The sequence below is a fragment of the Somniosus microcephalus genome, chromosome 4, assembly GCF_052327205.1.
Source record: "Somniosus microcephalus isolate GS21.2 chromosome 4, FLI_Smic_1.0, whole genome shotgun sequence".
NCBI classification, from domain to species: domain Eukaryota; kingdom Metazoa; phylum Chordata; class Chondrichthyes; order Squaliformes; family Somniosidae; genus Somniosus; species Somniosus microcephalus.
In genome coordinates, this window is record NC_140990.1 from 60,523,760 (window position 1) to 60,541,107 (window position 17,348).

General features: G+C 47.6%; 1 protein-coding gene and 1 pseudogene across 1 annotated transcript; both read left to right on the forward strand.

Moving 5' to 3' along the window:
- LOC147119012 (uncharacterized) overlaps positions 1 to 10,586 on the forward strand; it is a 37,714-nt pseudogene extending 27,128 nt beyond the window's left edge.
- A 4,203-nt stretch (positions 10,587 to 14,789) lies between these two features.
- LOC147119013 (uncharacterized) lies at positions 14,790 to 17,045 on the forward strand. Its single transcript, XM_085984009.1, has 3 exons — positions 14,790 to 15,361; positions 15,616 to 17,002; positions 17,037 to 17,045. Exons 2-3 carry the CDS (start codon positions 15,797 to 15,799, stop codon positions 17,043 to 17,045), a joined length of 1,215 nt encoding a protein of 404 aa, XP_085840135.1. The 5' UTR covers positions 14,790 to 15,361; positions 15,616 to 15,796.
- Positions 17,046 to 17,348: the final 303 nt, after the last annotated feature.

The following is a 17,348-nucleotide window of genomic DNA, read 5'->3' on the forward strand; positions in this document are numbered from 1 at the left end:
CCAAATTAGCAACAATACTGTGGAGGAGGAATTCCTGGAGTGTATACGGGATGGTTTCCTGGACCAATATGTCGAGGAACCAACTAGAGATCAGGCCATCTTAGACTGGGTATTGTGAAATGAGAAACGATTAATTAGCAATCTTGTTGTGCGAGGTCCCTTGGGGCGGAGCGATCATAATATGATAGAATTCTTCATTAAGATGGAGAGTGAAGTATTTGACTCAGAGACATGGGTCCTGAATTTAAATAAAGGAAACTATGATGGTATGTGGCGCGAGTTGGCTAGGATGGATTGGGGAACGTTACTTAAAGGGTTGATGGTGGCTAGGCAATGGCAAACATTTAAAGATCGCATGGATGAACTGCAGAATTTGTTCATCCCTGTTTGGCATAAAAATAAATCAAAAAAGGTGACTCAACTGTGGCTAACAAAGGAAATTAGAGTTTGCATAAGATCCATGGAGAGGACATATAAATTGGCCAGAAAAAGCAGCAAACCTGAGGATAGGGAGCAGTTCAGGATTCAGCAAAGGAGGACAAAGGGATTAATTAAGAGGGGGGAAATAGAGTATGAGAGTAAGCTTCTGGGGAACATAATAACTGACTGTTAAAGCTTCTATAGATAAGTGAAGAGAAAAAGATTGGTGAAGTCAAGCGTAGCTCCCTTGCAGTCAGAATCAGGGGAATTTATAATGGGGAACAAAGAAATGGCAGTCCAATTAAATACATACTTTGTTTCTGTCTTCACAAAGGAGGACACAAATAACCTCCCAGAGATGTCGGGGAACATAGGGTCTAATTAGAGGGAGGAACTGAATGAAATCAGTATTTGTAGGGAAATGGTGTTAGGGAAATTGACGGGATTGAAGGCCGATAAATCCCCAGGGCCTGATAATCTACATCCTAGGGTACTTATGGAAGTGGCCCTAGAAATAGTAGATGCATTACTGGTCATCTTCCAAAATTCTATAGACTCTGGAACAGTTCCCATGGATTGGAGAGTAGCTAATGTTACCCCACTGTTCAAAAAAGGTGGTAGAGTGAATACGGGGAATTATAGACCGATAAGCCTGACATCAATAGTGGGGAAAATGCTGGAGTCCATTATCAAAGATGTAATAGCAGAGCACTTGGAAAACATTGACAGGATTGGACAAAGTCAACATGGATTTACAAAAGGTAAATCGTGCTCGACTAATCTACTGGAATTTTTTGAGGATGTATCTGGCAGAATAGATAAGGGAGAACCAGTGGATGTGGTGTATTTGGACTTTCAGAAGGCTTTCGATAAGGTCCCGCATAAGAGATTAGCATGTAAAGTTAAGGCACATGGGATTGGGGGCAAGGTATTGACTTGGATAGAGAACTGGTTGGCAGACAGAAAGCAAAGAGTTGGAATAAACGGGTCTTTTTCCGAGTGGCAGGCAGTGACTAATGGGGTACCACAGGGATCAGTCCTTGGACCCCAGCTGTTCACAATATATATTAATGATCTAGACAAGGGAACTAGATGTAATATCTCCAAGTTTGCAGATGACATAAAGCTGGGTGGGCGTGTGTGCTGTGAGGAGGATGCCGAGAAACTCCAGTATAATTTGCACAGGTTGGGTGATTGGGCAGATGCATGGCAGATGCAATATAATGTGGATAAATGTGAGGTTATCCACTTTGGTGGCAAAAGCAGGAAGGCAGATTATTATCTGAACAGCAGTAGATTGGGAGAAGGGGAATTGCAATGAGACCTGGGTGTCCTTGTGCACCAGTCGCTGAAGGTAAGCATGCAGGTGCAGCAGGTGGTTAAGAAGGCAAATGGTATGTTGGCCTTCATAGCGTGAGGATTCGAGTACAGGAGCAAGGATGTCTTGCTGCAATTGTACAGGGCCTTGGTGAGACCACACCTTGAGTATTGTGTGCAGTTTTGGTCGCCTTACCTGAGGAAGGATGTTCTTGCCATGGAAGGAGTTCAGCGAAGATTCACCAGGCTGATACCTGGGATGGCAGGAATGATGTATGAGGAGCGATTGGGTCGATTGGGCTTGTACTCGCTGGAGTTTAGAAGAATGAGAGGTGATCTCATTGAAACTTATAAAATTCTGACAGGACTGGACAGACTAGATGCAGGAAGGATGTTCCCGATGGTCGGGGAGTCCAGAACCAGGGGTCACAGTCTAAGGATAAGGGGTAAGCCATTTAGGACAGAGGTGAGGAGGAATTTCTTCACCCAGAGAGTGGTGAACCTGTGGAATTCTCTACCACAGAGGGCGGTGGAGGCCAGTTCATTAAATATATTCAAGAAGGAGTTAGATGTGTTTTTTAAGGCTAAAGGGATCAAGGGATATGGGGAGAAGGCGGGGACAGGGTACTGAATTTGGATGACCAGCCATGATCTCATTGAATGGCGGAGCAGGCTCGAGGGGCCGAATGGCCTACTCCTGCTCCTATCTTCTATGTTTCTATAAGAGGTCGCTGGTGAGACCAGTGAAGAAAGAAAGACTTGCATTTATAGAGCGCCTTTCACCACCACCGGACGTCCCAAAGTGCTTTACAGCCCATGAACTACTTTTGAAGTGTAGCCACTGTTGTAATGTACGAAACACAGCAGCCAATTAGCGCACAGCAGGCTCCCACAAACAGCAATCTGATAATGACCAGATTATCTATGTTTTTTGTTATGTTGATTGAGGGATAAACACATTGGCTAGGACACTAGGGATAACTCCCCTGCTCTTATTCAAAATAGTGCCATAGAATTGTATACGTCCACCTGAGAGAGCAAGTCTCTTATGTGGTACTTTTGAAAGTCCATATATATAAAACATCTACTGCACTACCTTCATCAACCCTCTGTTACTTCATCAAAGAACTCAATCAGGTTAGTCAGACACGATTTACCTTTAACAAATCCGTACTGGCTGCCTTATTAACCCATGCTTCTCCAAGTGAGAATTAATTTTGTCCTTGACAATGGTCTCTAGTCGTTCACGCACCACTGACATTAGACTGATTGGCCTGTAGTTACCAGGTTTATCCCTCTCCCCTTTTTTAAACAGGGGTGTAACATTTGCAATTCTCCAGTCCTCTGGCACCACTCCCATATATCTGAGGGAGATTGAAAGATTGTGGTCGGAGCTTCTGCTATCTCCACCCTAACTTCCCTCAGCAATCTAGGATGCATCGCATCTGGACCGGGTGACTTGTTAACTTTGAGTGACAACCTATTGAGCACCTCCTTTCTATCCATTTTTATCCAATTTCTCTACTCCCCCCTCCTCTACTGCGACATTAAATTCATCCTCTTTTGTGAAGACAGATGCTAAGTACTCATTCAGTACCTCAGCCACGTCCTCTGCCTCCGTGTGATCATAATACAGTCAAGCAGAGTCAGCATGGTTTTATGAAAGGGAAATCACGTTGACAAATTTGCTGGAGTTCTTTGAGGATGTAACGAGCAGGGTGGATAAAGGGGAACCAGTGGATGTGGTGCATTTGGATTTCCAGAAGGCATTCGCTAAGGTGCCACATAAAAGGTTACTGCACACGATAAGAGCTCACGGGGTTGGGGGTAATATATTAGCATGGATAGAGGATTGGCTAACTAACAGAAAACAGAGAGTCGGGATAAATGGGTCATTTTCAGATTGGCAAAATGTAAGAAAAATTTAAAAAAGCAAATTATTATTTAAATAAATGGGGAAAGATTACAAAATGCTGCAGTACAGAGGGACCTGGGGGTCCTTGTTCATGAAACACAAAAAGTTAGCATGCAGGTACAGCAAGTAATCAGGAAGGCAAATGAAATGTTGGCCTTTATTGTAAGGGGGTTGGAGTATAAAAGCAGGGAAATCCTGCTACAACTGTACAGGGTATTGGTGAGACCACACCTGGAGTACTGCGTACAGTTTTGGTCTCCTTATTTAAGGAGGGATATACTTGCATTGGAGGCAGTTCAGAGACGATTCACGAGGTTGACTCCGGAGATGAAAGGGTTGACTTATGAAGAAAGGTTGAGCAGGTTGGGCCTATACTCATTGGAGTTTAGAAGAATGAGAGGTGATCTTATTGAAACATATAAGATACTGAGGGGCTCGACAAGGTAGATGCGGAGAGGAAGTTTCCCCTCGTGGGGAAATCTAGAACTCGGGGGCATAGTTTCAGAATAAAGGGTCGCCCTTTTAGAACTGAGATGAGGAGGAATTTCTTCTCTCAGAGGGTTGTAAATCTGTGGAGTTCTCTGCCCCAGAGAGCTGTGGAGGCGGGGTCATTGAATACATTTAAGGTGGAGATAGACAGATTTTTGACCAATAAGGGAGTGATGGGTTATGGGAAGCGGGCAGGGAAATGGAGCTGAGCCCAAGATCAGATCAGCCATGATCTCATTAAATGGCAGAGCAGGCTCGAGGGGCCAAATGGCCGACTCCTGCTCCTATTTCTTATGTTCTTATGATGAGCCCCGCTAATCGGCCCCACCATTCCTTTAACTATCCTTTTACTTTTCATGTGTTTATAGAAGATTTTTGGGTTCTCTTTTATGTTATCCCCTAATCTTTTTTCATATTGTCTCTTTGCCCTTCTTATATCCTGTTTCATTTTCCCCCGCACTCTCTGTATTCTGCCTGGTTTTTGACTGTATTCTGTACCTGACATTTGTTGTAAACCTCCTTTTTCTGTTTTATTTTAACCTCCATATCCTTTCTCATCGGGAGCTCTAGCTTTGAATGGCCCATCTTTCCTCCTTATGGGAATATGCTTGGTTTGTACCCGAACTATCTCAGCCCTGAAGGCCTGCCATTGGTCATTCACTGTTTTCCTGGACAATCTTTGTTTCCAGTCCACCTGTGCTCGATCCTTTCTCAAATCACTGAAATTGGCTCTCTTCCAGCTGGGTATTTTCACCGTTGATTTTTCTTTGTCCCTTTCCATAACTACTTTAAACCTACTGATATTGTGATCACTGTTAACCAGATCCCTCCTGCCCCAGAACGATGAGAGACCCTTTAAATGTTCTGACTGTGCAAAGAGGTTTCAGAGTTCATCCAACCTGCTGAGTCACCAGCGAGTTCACACAGATCTTCAAAGAAAGGAAGATGTTTTAGAAAGGCTGGCGACACTAAAAGTTCGCAGCCGTCTCTGAGTAGTGTCCCTTTAATTACAATCTCGCAAAACAAGGAGAATCACTGTTCCTTTAACTACCACAAATCCCTGTGTGGAGGAGAGGGGGAGATACAGTCTGTCCCAGTAACTCGCAGAACAGAATTAACGACCCTGTCCCATAAGGGCTTGTCCCTCCCCCACTCCCTCTTTTTCCTCAAGTGTCTCATTCTTAAAACTCTCATTCTTGTTTTCAAATCCCTCCGTGGCCTCGCCCCTCCCTATCCCTGTAATTTCTTTCAGCCCCTACAACCATCCGAGATATCTGCGCTCCTCTAATTCTGCCCTCTTGAGCATCCCCGATTTTAATCGCTCCACCATTGGCGGCCGTGCGTTCAGTTGCCTGGGCCCTAAGCTCTGGAATTCCTTCCCTAAACCTCTCCATCTCTCCACCTCTCTCTCCTTCTTTAAGATGCTCCTTAAAACCTACTTCTTTGACCAAGTTTTTGGTCATCTGTCCGAATATCTCCTTATGTGGCTCGGTGTCAATTTTTGTTTTACAACGATCCTGTGAAGAGCCTTGGGATGTTTTACTACATTAAAGGCGCTTTATAAATACAAGTGGTTGTTGTTGTTTCATGAAACTAATAATAAATTCCCCAGAGGGAAGAAAAAACTTGTACTTTTACTCCCAAATATTAAAAAGTTTATTCTTCAGAAGCATCCAGGTTTATCTGCTTTTATTTATGAACTTAAAAAGTCTCTATTAAAACCTGAGCCAGTGTGTTGTGAGACAAAGAGCCTTGTGTCCAATAAGGGGAATAAAGGCCCACAGCCTCCCCTGGCCCCGGGCCCTGAACTTGTTCTCACATTGAACAACTTCTCCTTTGAGTCCACTCATTTCCTCCAAATCAAAGGTGTTGCTATGGGTACCCGCATGGGTCCCAGCTATGCCTGCCTTTTCATGGGATATGTGGAACACTCTTTGTTCCAGTCCTACTCGGGTCTCCTCCCTCACCTCTTTTTCCGGTACATTGAAGACTGTATCGGTGCCGTTTCCTGCTCTTGCCCTGAACTAGACAATTTCATTCACTTTGCCTCCAATTTCCACCCTTCCCTCACCTTCACATGGTCCATCTCTGACTCTTCCCTTCCCTTCCTCGACTTCTTCGTCTCCATCTCTGGGGATTGGTTATTGACCAACATTCACTACAAGCCCACTGACTCCCACAGCTACCTGGACTACACTTCCTCCCACCCCGCCTCCTGTAAGGACTCTATTCCATTCTCCCAGTTTCTCCGTCTCCACGGCACCTGCTCCGACGATGCCACCTTCCACACCAGTGCTTTTGACATGTCTTCCTTTTTTCCTCAACCGAGGATTCCCCTCTACCGTGGCTGACACAGCCCTCGACCGTGTCCGTTCTATCTCCCACACTTCTGCCCTCACCCCTGCCCCTCCCTCCCGGAACCACGAAAGGGTTCCCCTTGTCCTCACCTTTCACCCCACCAGCCTCCACACTCAACGGATCATCCTCCGCCATTTCCGCCACCTCCAAAGTGATCCCACCACCAAACGTATCTTCCCCTCCCCTCCCCTTTCAGGAGTCCATAGGGACCGCTCCCTCCGAGACACCCTAGTCCACTCCTCTATCACCCCCAGCACCCCTTCCCCATCGCCTGGCACCTTCCTGTACAAGCGCAGGAGATGTAACACCTGCCCTTGTACCTCCCCCCTTCCCACTGTCCAGGGCCCCAAACACCCCTTCCAGGTGAAACAGCGATTTACTTGTACTTCTTGCAATCTAGTATACTGTATTCGCTGCTCACGATGTGGTCGTCTCTACATTGGGGAGACCAAACGCAGATTGGGTGACCACTTTGCGGAACACCTCCGTTCAGTCCGTAAGGGTGACCCCGAGCTTCTGGTCGCCTGTCATTTTAATTCACCACCCCATTCCCACTCAGACCTCACTGTACTCGGGCTCTTGCATTGTTCCACGGAAGCTCACCGTAAACTTGAGGAACAGCACCTCATCTTCTGATTAGACACTTTACAGCCTTCCGGACTCAATATCGAGTTCAACAATTTCAGATCATAACCTCAGCCCCTATTACATTTTTACTTATATTTTTTATCCACACCTTTGTTTTGGTTTTCCCCCCCCCCCTTTCCTTTTTGTTCTCTCTCTCCCACATGGCAGCTGTCTCCCATTCTGCCAGAACATTTCACACCTAATCTAGAGCTGTCTTTTGTCTCCACTAGTCCTATCACCATCTCGTCTCGTTTTGAATACCTCTTAATGTCGCTTATTCTCTTTTGTTTTCTCCCAGCCTGGCCTCTTAATCTATTTCATTCCCTGTGCTTCTTTAGTCTTGACAAAGGGTTTTCACCCGAAATGTTGACTCTATTTTCTCTCCACGGATGTTGCCTGGCCTGCTGAGTTTTTCCAGCATTTTCTGTTGTTATTTCGGATTTCCAGCATCTGCAGTATTTTGCTATCGTACAAGGGACTGGAGAAACTCGCTGCCCTGCGGATCAGACAATCAGCCGGCGCTAGTCCCGCCCCTAGGGCTCCTTGATTGGTTGGAGGACCCGCCGCCGGCTCGATCCTCTAGCCCCACCCCGCTCGCTCCCTATTGGTCGGAAGCTCCAGTCAATCAGGCCATGGGCCCAGGTCACGTGTCCTTCACCGACTTTACAAAGAAAGCCTCGCATGATCGCCGGGCGGAGCTGCAGGTCGGCGGGAGCGGGATCGGGAGATTTTAATTCACCGCACCACTCCCACTCAGACCTCACCGTCCTCGGCCTCTTGCATTGTTCCACGGAAGCTCACCGTAAACTCGAGGAACAGCACCTCATCTTCCGATTAGACACTTTACAGCCTTCCGGACTCGAGCCATATGGTATGTTGGCTTTCGTAGCGAGAGGGTTTGAGTACAGGAACAAGGGCGTCTTGCTGCAGTTGTACAGGGCCTTGGTGAGACCACATCTTGAGTATTGTGTGCAGTTTTGGTCGCCTTATCTGAGGAAGGATGTTCTTGCCATGGAAGGAGTTCAGCGAAGATTCACCAGACTGATACCTGGGATGGCAAGAATGATGTATGAGGAGAGATTGGGACGATTGGGCTTGTACTCGCTGGAGTTTAGAAGAATGAGAGGGGATCTCATTGAAACTTATAAAATTCTGACCGGACTGGACAGACTAGATGCAGGAAGGATGTTCCCGATGGTCGGGGAGTCTAGAACCAGGGGTCACAGTCTAAGGATAAGGGGTAAGCCATTTAGGACAGAAATGAGGAGGAATTTCTTCACCCAGAGAGTGGTGAACCTGTGGAATTCTCTACCACAGAAGGCAGTAGAGGCCAATTCATTAAATATATTCAAGAAGGAGTTGGATATATTTCTTAAGGCTAAAGTGATCAAGGGGTATGGGGAGAAAGCAGGGACCGGGTACTGAACTTGGATGATCAGCCATGATCGCATTGAATGGCGGAGCAGGCTCGAGGGGCTGAAAGGCCTACTCCTGCTCCTATCTTCTATTAATAAACTGTGGGTAGGCCGCGCCGCAGGGTTTATAAAGTTGGAGAACGGCCTCAGGCCCGAATGAGGTCCAGCAGCCAAATGTGTTCTACCGGACGGCAGCTGTGAGGCTTTTTCTCGGTGACAGGCCCGGGTTAGGCGCTGCCATCTTAGTGGAGGAAAGACAGACCTGTTCCCCCTGCTGCACGGCGCATGTGCGGCCATCTTCGTACAGGAACAGGGAGTGGGCGGGACTTCAGGGTCCCAGTGATCAGGAGGGACCATCATTGACTTATTGATTTTATTCTAACTCTCCACACAGCGGGTGGAGAACTGAACCCAACCAGAGTAGAGGGAGGGGGAAAACTGGGAGTGGAGGAAAGAAATGTTGGAGATGGTGCGATGGGTTTGGATTTCAGCACAGGGAGGAGGGAGAGTGTGCGGGATGGGGATTTACAGCTTTGGGGGAACAAGAGAGGAAAGAATGTTCCATAGAAACTAGAATTTTCTGTTCTGAATTTCTATCCTGTACTTACAGTGATGACTTTTGTAAACTCCTTTTACAGGGTATTAGAAGGGGAGGATTTACAGACAGGAAACTCAAACCAAACATCACAACAAGATCTGACAGAGTCACTCCATTCATCGGGACCTGAATATCATCGGCCTTTTGCTCTGTTCTGTCTGTGGGAAAAGATTTCAAACACCGACTGGTAAAGCACCGAGACACACACACCCGAGTGAGAATGTTCCAGTGCACTGACTGTGGAAAGAGCTTGAACCAGTTACACGGCCAGAAAAAACATCGCACCATTCACAGCGGGGAGAAACCATACACGTGTTGTGTGTGTGGACGAGGCTTCAACTGATCGTCCAACCTGGAGGGACACAAGGACACCCACACCACGAAGAAACCGTGGAAATGTGGGGACTGTGGAAAGGGATTCCGTTGCCCATCCTACCTAGAAACTCATCGACGCAGTCACACCGGGGAGAGGCCGTTCACCTGCTCCACGTGTGGGAAGGGATTCACTCACTCATCCTACCTGATCAGACATCAGCGAGTTCACACTGGAGAGAAACCGTTTTCCTGCTCCGTGTGTGGAAATGGATTCACTCATTCATCCACACTGCTGAGACACCAGCGAGTTCACACTGGGGAGAGGCCATTCACCTGCTCCGTGTGTGGGAAGAGATTCACTCAGTCATCCACCCTGCGGAAACACCAGCTTGTTCACTCTGATAAGAAACCTTTTAAATGTTCTAAGTGTGAACTGAGCTTTAAAAGTGCAAGTCGTCTGCTGAGACACCAACGCACTCACACTGGGGAGAGGCCGTTCACCTGCTCCGAGTGTGGGAAGAGATTCACTCAGTCATCCAACCTGCTGACACACCAGCGAGTTCACACTGACGAGAGACATTTTAAATGCTCGGACTGCGGGAAGTGCTATAAAAGTTCCAGGGAACTGACATTCCATCAACGTGTTCACACTGATGAGAGACCGTTCAGGTGCTCTCACTGCGGGACTGGGTTCAGGCGATCATCTGAACTCACTGTACACCAGCGCACTCACACTGGGGAGAGGCCGTTCACCTGCTCCGTGTGTGGGATGGGATTCACTGATTCATCCAACCTGCTGAAACACCAGCGAGTTCACACTGACAAGAGACCTTTTAAATGCCTGGACTGTGGGAAGTGCTATAAAAGTTCTGGGGAACTGATGCGCCATCAATGTGTTCACACTGACGAGAGACCATTCAGGTGCTCTCACTGCGGGACTGGTTCAGGCAATCATCTGAACTCACTGTGCACCAGCGCACCCACACTGGGGAGCGGCCGTTCACCTGCTCTGAGTGTGGGAAGGGATTCACTCAGTCATCCCACCTCACTGATCATCAACTTGTTCACACTGATAAGAGACCTTTTATATGTTCTGAATGTGAGAAGAGCTTTAAAAGCAAAAGGAAACTGATACAACATGAACGCACTCACACTGGGGATTGGCCGTTCACCTGCTCCGTGTGTGGGAAGGGATTCGCTCACTCATCCACCCTGCTGAGACACCAGCGAGTTCACAAGTCTGCAGGGGTTTGATTCTGCTGTTATTGCTGCTGTTAATCAAATCTAGGACTGAACCATGTTCATTCTGACAGTTGGGGTTTATTTCTCATGATGTTAATGACCCCTATAACTGGGCTGGAGTTTAATATTCTGGATATGTGTCAAATAAATCAGCTTTGTTTTCAATGCATTTTTGTAGATTTTTGTCTTTCCCACCTGAGTGTTTAGCATCACCTGGCTGGAGCTCAGAAAGGACAATCTGGGGGAGGATCGTACGGCAGGAACAGCACTTCAGCCTGGACACAGTCCTTCAGGGCCACACTGAGAGGGGCAAATGGCGCTTTGGTCTTTCTCGTCTCTCTTCACTGATAGCAAAGTCCCCATGCGGGTAATCTTGAGGCCTGTAAGAAATGTGTCCCAGCCGCTCTCTTCCATGGTCCAGAGTTCCTAGGCACGGAACAGAAGGCTCCTTTACAACTGTGTTTAGAGTCAGGAAGAACGGCGAATGCTGGAACTGTGCTGTCAAATCAGAGATTGGTGTCAAACTGCGATCAGTTCCTGACTGAAACTGAAACATAGTGGGAGTGGTATATAGACCTCCAAACAGTAATAGAGGTTGGGGATGTCATTAAAAGGGAAATTAAAGAAGCGTGCAATAAGGGCACAGCAGTCATCATGGGTGACTTTAATCTACATATAGATTGGGCTAACCAAATTAGTAACAATACTGTGGAGGAGGAATTCCTGGAGTGTTTACAGGATGGTTTCCTGGACCAATATGTCGAGGAACCAACCAGAGATCAGGCCATCTTAGACTGGGTATTATGCAACGAGAAAGGATTAATTAGCAATCTTGTTGTACGAGGCCCCTTGGGTCGGAGCGATCATAATATGATCGAATTCTTCATTAAGATGGAGAATGAAGTAGTTGACTCAGAGACTAGGGTCCTAAATTTAAATAAAGGAAACTACGATGGTCTGAGGCGTGAGTTGGGTAGGATTGATTGGGAAATGTCACTCAAAGGGTTGACGGTGGATAGACAATGGCAAACATTCAAAGACCGAATGGATGAACTACAGAATTTGTTCATCCCAATTTGGCATAAAAATAAAACAAAAAAGGTGACTCAATCGTGGCTAACAAGGGAAATTAGGGATAGCATAAGATCCAAGGAGAGAACATATAAATTGGCCAGAAAAAGCAATAATCCTGAGGATTGGGAGCAGTTTAGGATTCAACAAAGGAGGAGAAAGGGATTAATTAAGAAGGGGAAAATAGAATATGAGAGTAAGCTTGCAGGGAACATAAAAACTGACTAAAAGCTTTTATAGATATGTGAAGAGAAAAAGATTGGTGAAGTCAAGCGTAGGTCCCTTGCAGTCAGAATCAGGGGAATTTATAATGGGGAACAAAGAAATGGCAGGCCAACTAAATACATATTTTGGCTCTGTCTTCACAAAGGAGGACACAAATAACCTCCCAGAGATGCCGGGGAACATAGGGTCTGATGAAAGGGTGGAACTGAAAGAAATCAGTATTTGTAGGGAAATGGTGTTAGGAAAATTGATGAGACTGAAGGGCGATAAATCCCCAGGGCCTGATAATCTACATCCTAGGGTACTTAAGGAAGTGGCCCTAGAAATAGTAGATGCATTGCTGGTCATCTTCCAGAACTCGATAGACTCTGGAACAGTACCCATGGATTGGAGGGTAGCTAATGTTTCACTATTCAAAAAACATGGTAGAGAAAAAGCGGGGAATTATAGACCGGTAAGCCTGACATCGGTAGTGGGGAAAATGCTAGAGTCCATTATAAAAGATGTAATAGCAGAGCACTTGGAAAGCATTGACCGGATCGGACAAATTCAACATGGATTTACAAAAGGTAAATCATGCTTGACTAATCTACTGGAATTTTTTGAGGATGTAACTGGTAAAATAGATAAGGGAGAACCAGTGGATGTGGTGTATTTGGATTTTCAGAAGGCTTTAGATAAGGTCCCGCAAAAGAGATTAGCGTGCAAAATTAAGGCACATTGGATTGGGGGCAAGGTATTGACTTGGATAGAGAACTGGTTGGCGGATAGAAAGCAAAGAGTTGGAATAAATGGCTGTTTTTCCAAGTGGCAGGCAGTGACTAGTGGGGTACCGCAAGGATCGGTCCTAGGACCCCAGCTGTTCACAATATATATTAATGATTTGGATGAGGGAATTGGATGTAATATCTCCAAATTTGCAGACAACACAAAGCTGGGTGGGAGGGTATGCTGTGAGGAGGATGTTGTGAAACTCCAGTACGATTTGGACAGGTTGGGTGATTGGGCAGAAGCATGGCAAATGCACTATAATGTTGATAAATGTGAGGTTATCCACTTTGCTGGCAAAAACAGGAAGGCAGATTATTATTTGAATGGCAATAGATTGGGAGAAGGGGAAGTGCAAAGAGACCTGGGTGTTCTTGTGCACCAGTCGCTGAAGGTAAGCATGCAGGTGCAACAGGTGGTTAAGAAGGCAAATGGTATGTTGGCCTTCGTAGCAAGAGGGTTCGAGTACAGGAACAAGGATGTCTTGCTGCAATTGTACAGGGCCTTGGTGAGACGACACCTTGAGTATTGTGTGCAGTTTTGGTCGCCTTATCTGAGGAAGGACGTTCTTGCCATGGAAGGAGTGCAGCGAAGATTCACCAGGCTGATACCTGGGATGGCAGGAATGACGTATGAGGAGAGATTGTGTCGACTGGGCTTATACTCACTGGAGTTTAGAAGATTGAGAGGGGATCTCATCGAAACCTATAAAATTCTGTCAGGCCTGGACAGACTAGATGCAGGAAGGATGTTTCCGATGGTCGGGGCGTCCAGAACCAGGGGTCGCAGTCTAAGGATAAGGGGTAAGCCATTTAGGACTGAAATGAGGAGGAATTTCTTCACCCAGAGAGTGGTGAACCTGTGGAATTCTCTGCCACAGAGGGCAGTGGAGGACAGTTCATTAAATATATTCAAGAAGGAGATAGATATATTTCTTAAGGCTAAAGGGATCAAGGGATATGGGGAGAAAGCAGGAACAGGGTACTGAATTTGGATGATCAGCCATGATCTCATTGAATGGCGGAGCAGGCTCGAGGGGCCGAATGGCCTACTCCTGCTCCTATCTTCTATGTTTCTTTGTTTCTATGAGCGCCTCATGACTCTTTGGCTCACCCTAGCCCGGGACCAGTGTGCTCCGGTCATCAGTGCGTACGCCCCAACACTGGAAGCCACAGACGAAACCAAAGAGGAATTCTACTCCAGCCTCGAACAATCCCTGTCCCGAGTCCCAACGGGCGACAAGCTGATCCTCCTGGGCGACTTTAACGTTGGAGTTGGAAGGTACACAGACCTCTGGGAGGTGTGATTGGCAGAGAGGGGGTAGGGAAAGCCAACTCCAACGGTACCCTCCTCCTGACGAAATGCTTAGAACATGGCCTTGTCATAACCAAAACCTTGTTCCGGCAGAGAGACAAGTACAAGGCTTCATGGCAGCACCCTTGCTCCAAGCAGTGGCATCTGCTGGATACGTCATCATCCGGGTGAGGAACCGCAAGTACGTCCTCATCACCCGCGCCATGACAGGAGCTGACGGCTGCTGGACAGACCACCGCCTAATCCACTCTGTCATCTCCATCAATGTAGCCCCAAAACTGTGGCGGCAACAGAAACAATGCCGCAGGAAAATCAATGCTGGAGCACTCAAAGACCCTGCTAAGAAAGCCCTATTCAGCCTGCGCCTCACACCCAACCTGACGACTCCCAGTGATGCAGAGACACAGAGTGTCCACAGCGCCTTGTCTGCACTCAAGGCCTCCGTAATCGGCACCTGTGAAGAGACGCTCGGTCACTCGACCAGGAAACACCAAGACTGGTTTGACGAGAACGACCAGGAGATCCAGGAGCTAATGAGCCACAAGCACAAGGCATTCCTGATCTGGAAACAGCAACAGAACTAGAGAGTAAGAAAGTAGCTCTACATTGATCAGAAACTGAACTGGACCAGCCATATAAACACTGTGGCTACAAGAGCAGGCCAGAGGCTGGGAATTCTGCAGCGAGTGTCTCACCTCCTCACTGCCTGTGCTGCCTCTCCCTCTAACTTAACCTCACTGTATGTATTTAACTTACTTATATATGTATAACCTACCTGTTGGGGCCGTTGCCCCTTTAACTTACCTTTTAGGGCCATTGCCCCTTTAAGACGCGCCTTAGCGTGCTGACGTCACGTCACGTACAACGTAGCGTGCTGACGTCACGGCACGTACGACGTGACGTGCGTGAGGTGGCTGCCGGCCCGACTCGGCCTTCCAGAAAGGCTGCCGGCACAGCCCGGCCTAGCGTCTTTGGCCGCATCTACCAGCCGCCGGGAGCGACGCGATCTTCCGCTCCCGCGGCAAGCATCGGCTCAGCCTGGCCTCCAGCTCCCGCTCCCGACTTCGGCCTCCACGGCCAGAAACGCGACCACGCGCATCATGTGACGCCCCAAGCGCGGACAACGCTACCGAGCGTGATGAGGTCATCACGCTCCCCACAGGACTGCTACGTAGTCCTCGTGGAGCCCTCGCTGGGACACAGACCTACACCACGGTGCTCCTACAGCAGCACAGGCTCTGGGCAGTTGTATTATCCCCATGCTTGAGTCTTGGAAATTGTTTGTCTGTAAGTATTTTAGAATGCTATGGATGATTAATGTGCACTGTATGTTGTAGAAAATGTTTAGTTGTAACTTTTCTCTGCCTAGCTGATTAACTAGTAGCTGTATTTTCATACACTATGTACAGGGCTAATTTAAAGAGAATGCCTCCCAGTTTACTAAATGTACTGTGTTGCTCAGGCGTACCTAAATCTGTGTATACATATCAGTTATGCGCCTGTATACTAATGTGTGCTTCCATTTCTGTGTTGTATTTCAGTTTTACAATTAGAATCGTTCAGTAAAGTGTTACAAGAAAAGTCAAGCCTTGTGATTTTATTGGAAGATATCGAGTTGTTCGCTATCTGTCTAGCTCTGCAGAGAAACGCGTTGCGAGGGCAGAACAGTAAAAAGACAACAGCACAGCGGGCTCAAGCGCAGGAAGATACCACTCAGCTACCATGAGTCTACGCTCAGGAAAACAATATACCCTAGAGGACGTCGACCAGTCAAGCGAGAAGCATGAGCCTCTCCTAGCAAACGATGCCAAGTCACAGCCCTCTAAAGTATCCCCTAGGTCATCTCGGCGGTCCAGCAGACCGTCGTCATCGACAGCTTCTGCAGCCGCCAAAGCACGTGCCAAGGCAAAAGCTGCCCAGGCTCAATTGTCCTTCGCTGAAAAAGAAGCTGACCTTATGAAGCAGAGAGCCGACCTCGAAGCTAGTATGATGAAGCAGAAAGCTGACCTTATGAAGCAGAGAGCCGACCTCGACGCTAGTGTGATGAAGCAGAGAGCTGACCTCGACGCTAGTGTGATGAAGCAGACAGCACAGTCCTCTAAAGTATCCACTAGATCATCTCGGCAGTCCAGCAGACCGTCGTCATCGACAGCTTCTGCAGCCGCCAAAGCACGTGCCAAGGCAAAAGCTGCCCAGGCTCAATTGGCCCTTGCTGAAAAAGAAGCTAGGGTTATGAAGCAGAGAGCTGACCTCGCTGCCAGTCTCCACATTCTCCAAAGCCAGAGAGCTGCCGCTAAAGCTAAAGCCGCAGCTTATGAAGAAGGTGAGGAGAACAAAGGCGGGGAGCCCAGCCAGGAAACATATGTTCTGGGACAGCCCCTCAGTCCAGTGCAACGTACAAGTGAGTGTGTCCAACAACACTCCAAATTGTTCTCCAAGGAAACATCCAACTATCTCAACGCAGAACCAGCTACTCAACACAGTAGCAAACAGCCTGTTTTTGGAGACACTGAGCTTAAAGGAGAAGAAACAAGCAAGACTTACCTACAGAGACCTCCACAGCACTCGGCCAATCCAGCCAAGCAGTCCTCACCCGAGCCACAGGGTACACAGGACCTCGCTGGGTGCCTTATCCGCCGAGAGTTGTTGAGTTCGGGCCTTCTGGAGTTAGATGGCCGTCCTGAAAGTTGTTGGTCATGGAAAGAGCCCAACCTGAGACTACACAAGGTAGCATCGAACAGTGGACAGGTGATGGAAGCCTTCCCTGCAGAGGACCGTGCCAAGGATCTGAAGGATTTGCACCTTGGAGTGGATCCTCCCCCCCTTCAACGGAGCCTGGGGCTCTCCTGGAACCTGGAAACAGACAGCGTCACATTCCTGGTGTCCCGTGAAGAAAGGCCATTCACACGGAGAGACATCCTGTCCACAGTCAACAGTTTGTACGACCCTTTGGGGTTCGTAGCTCCCATAACAATGCAAGGAAAAGCATTTGTACGGGAACTCTCATCGGATCAGAGTGAGTGGGATGCTCCACTCCTCCCTGAAAAAGAAGCAAAATGGAACCTACAGTTGATCAGAGACAAGATTGACATCGATGTGGGCGCCGTCAAGTTCTTCACGGACAGCAAGATTGTACTTGGTTACATCCACAACTCCACAAGAAGGTTTTACGTGTATGTTTCCAACTGGGTGACTCGTATCAGACGATCCACTCACCCTGACCAGTGGTGCTATGTCCCCACGGACCTGAACCCTGCAGACCATGCTACCAGGT

Excerpts from the sequence above, each read along its gene's own strand:
- LOC147119013 (XM_085984009.1), top strand. The coding sequence starts at position 15,797 with ATGAGTCTACGCTCAGGAAAACAATATACCCTAGAGGACGTCGACCAG.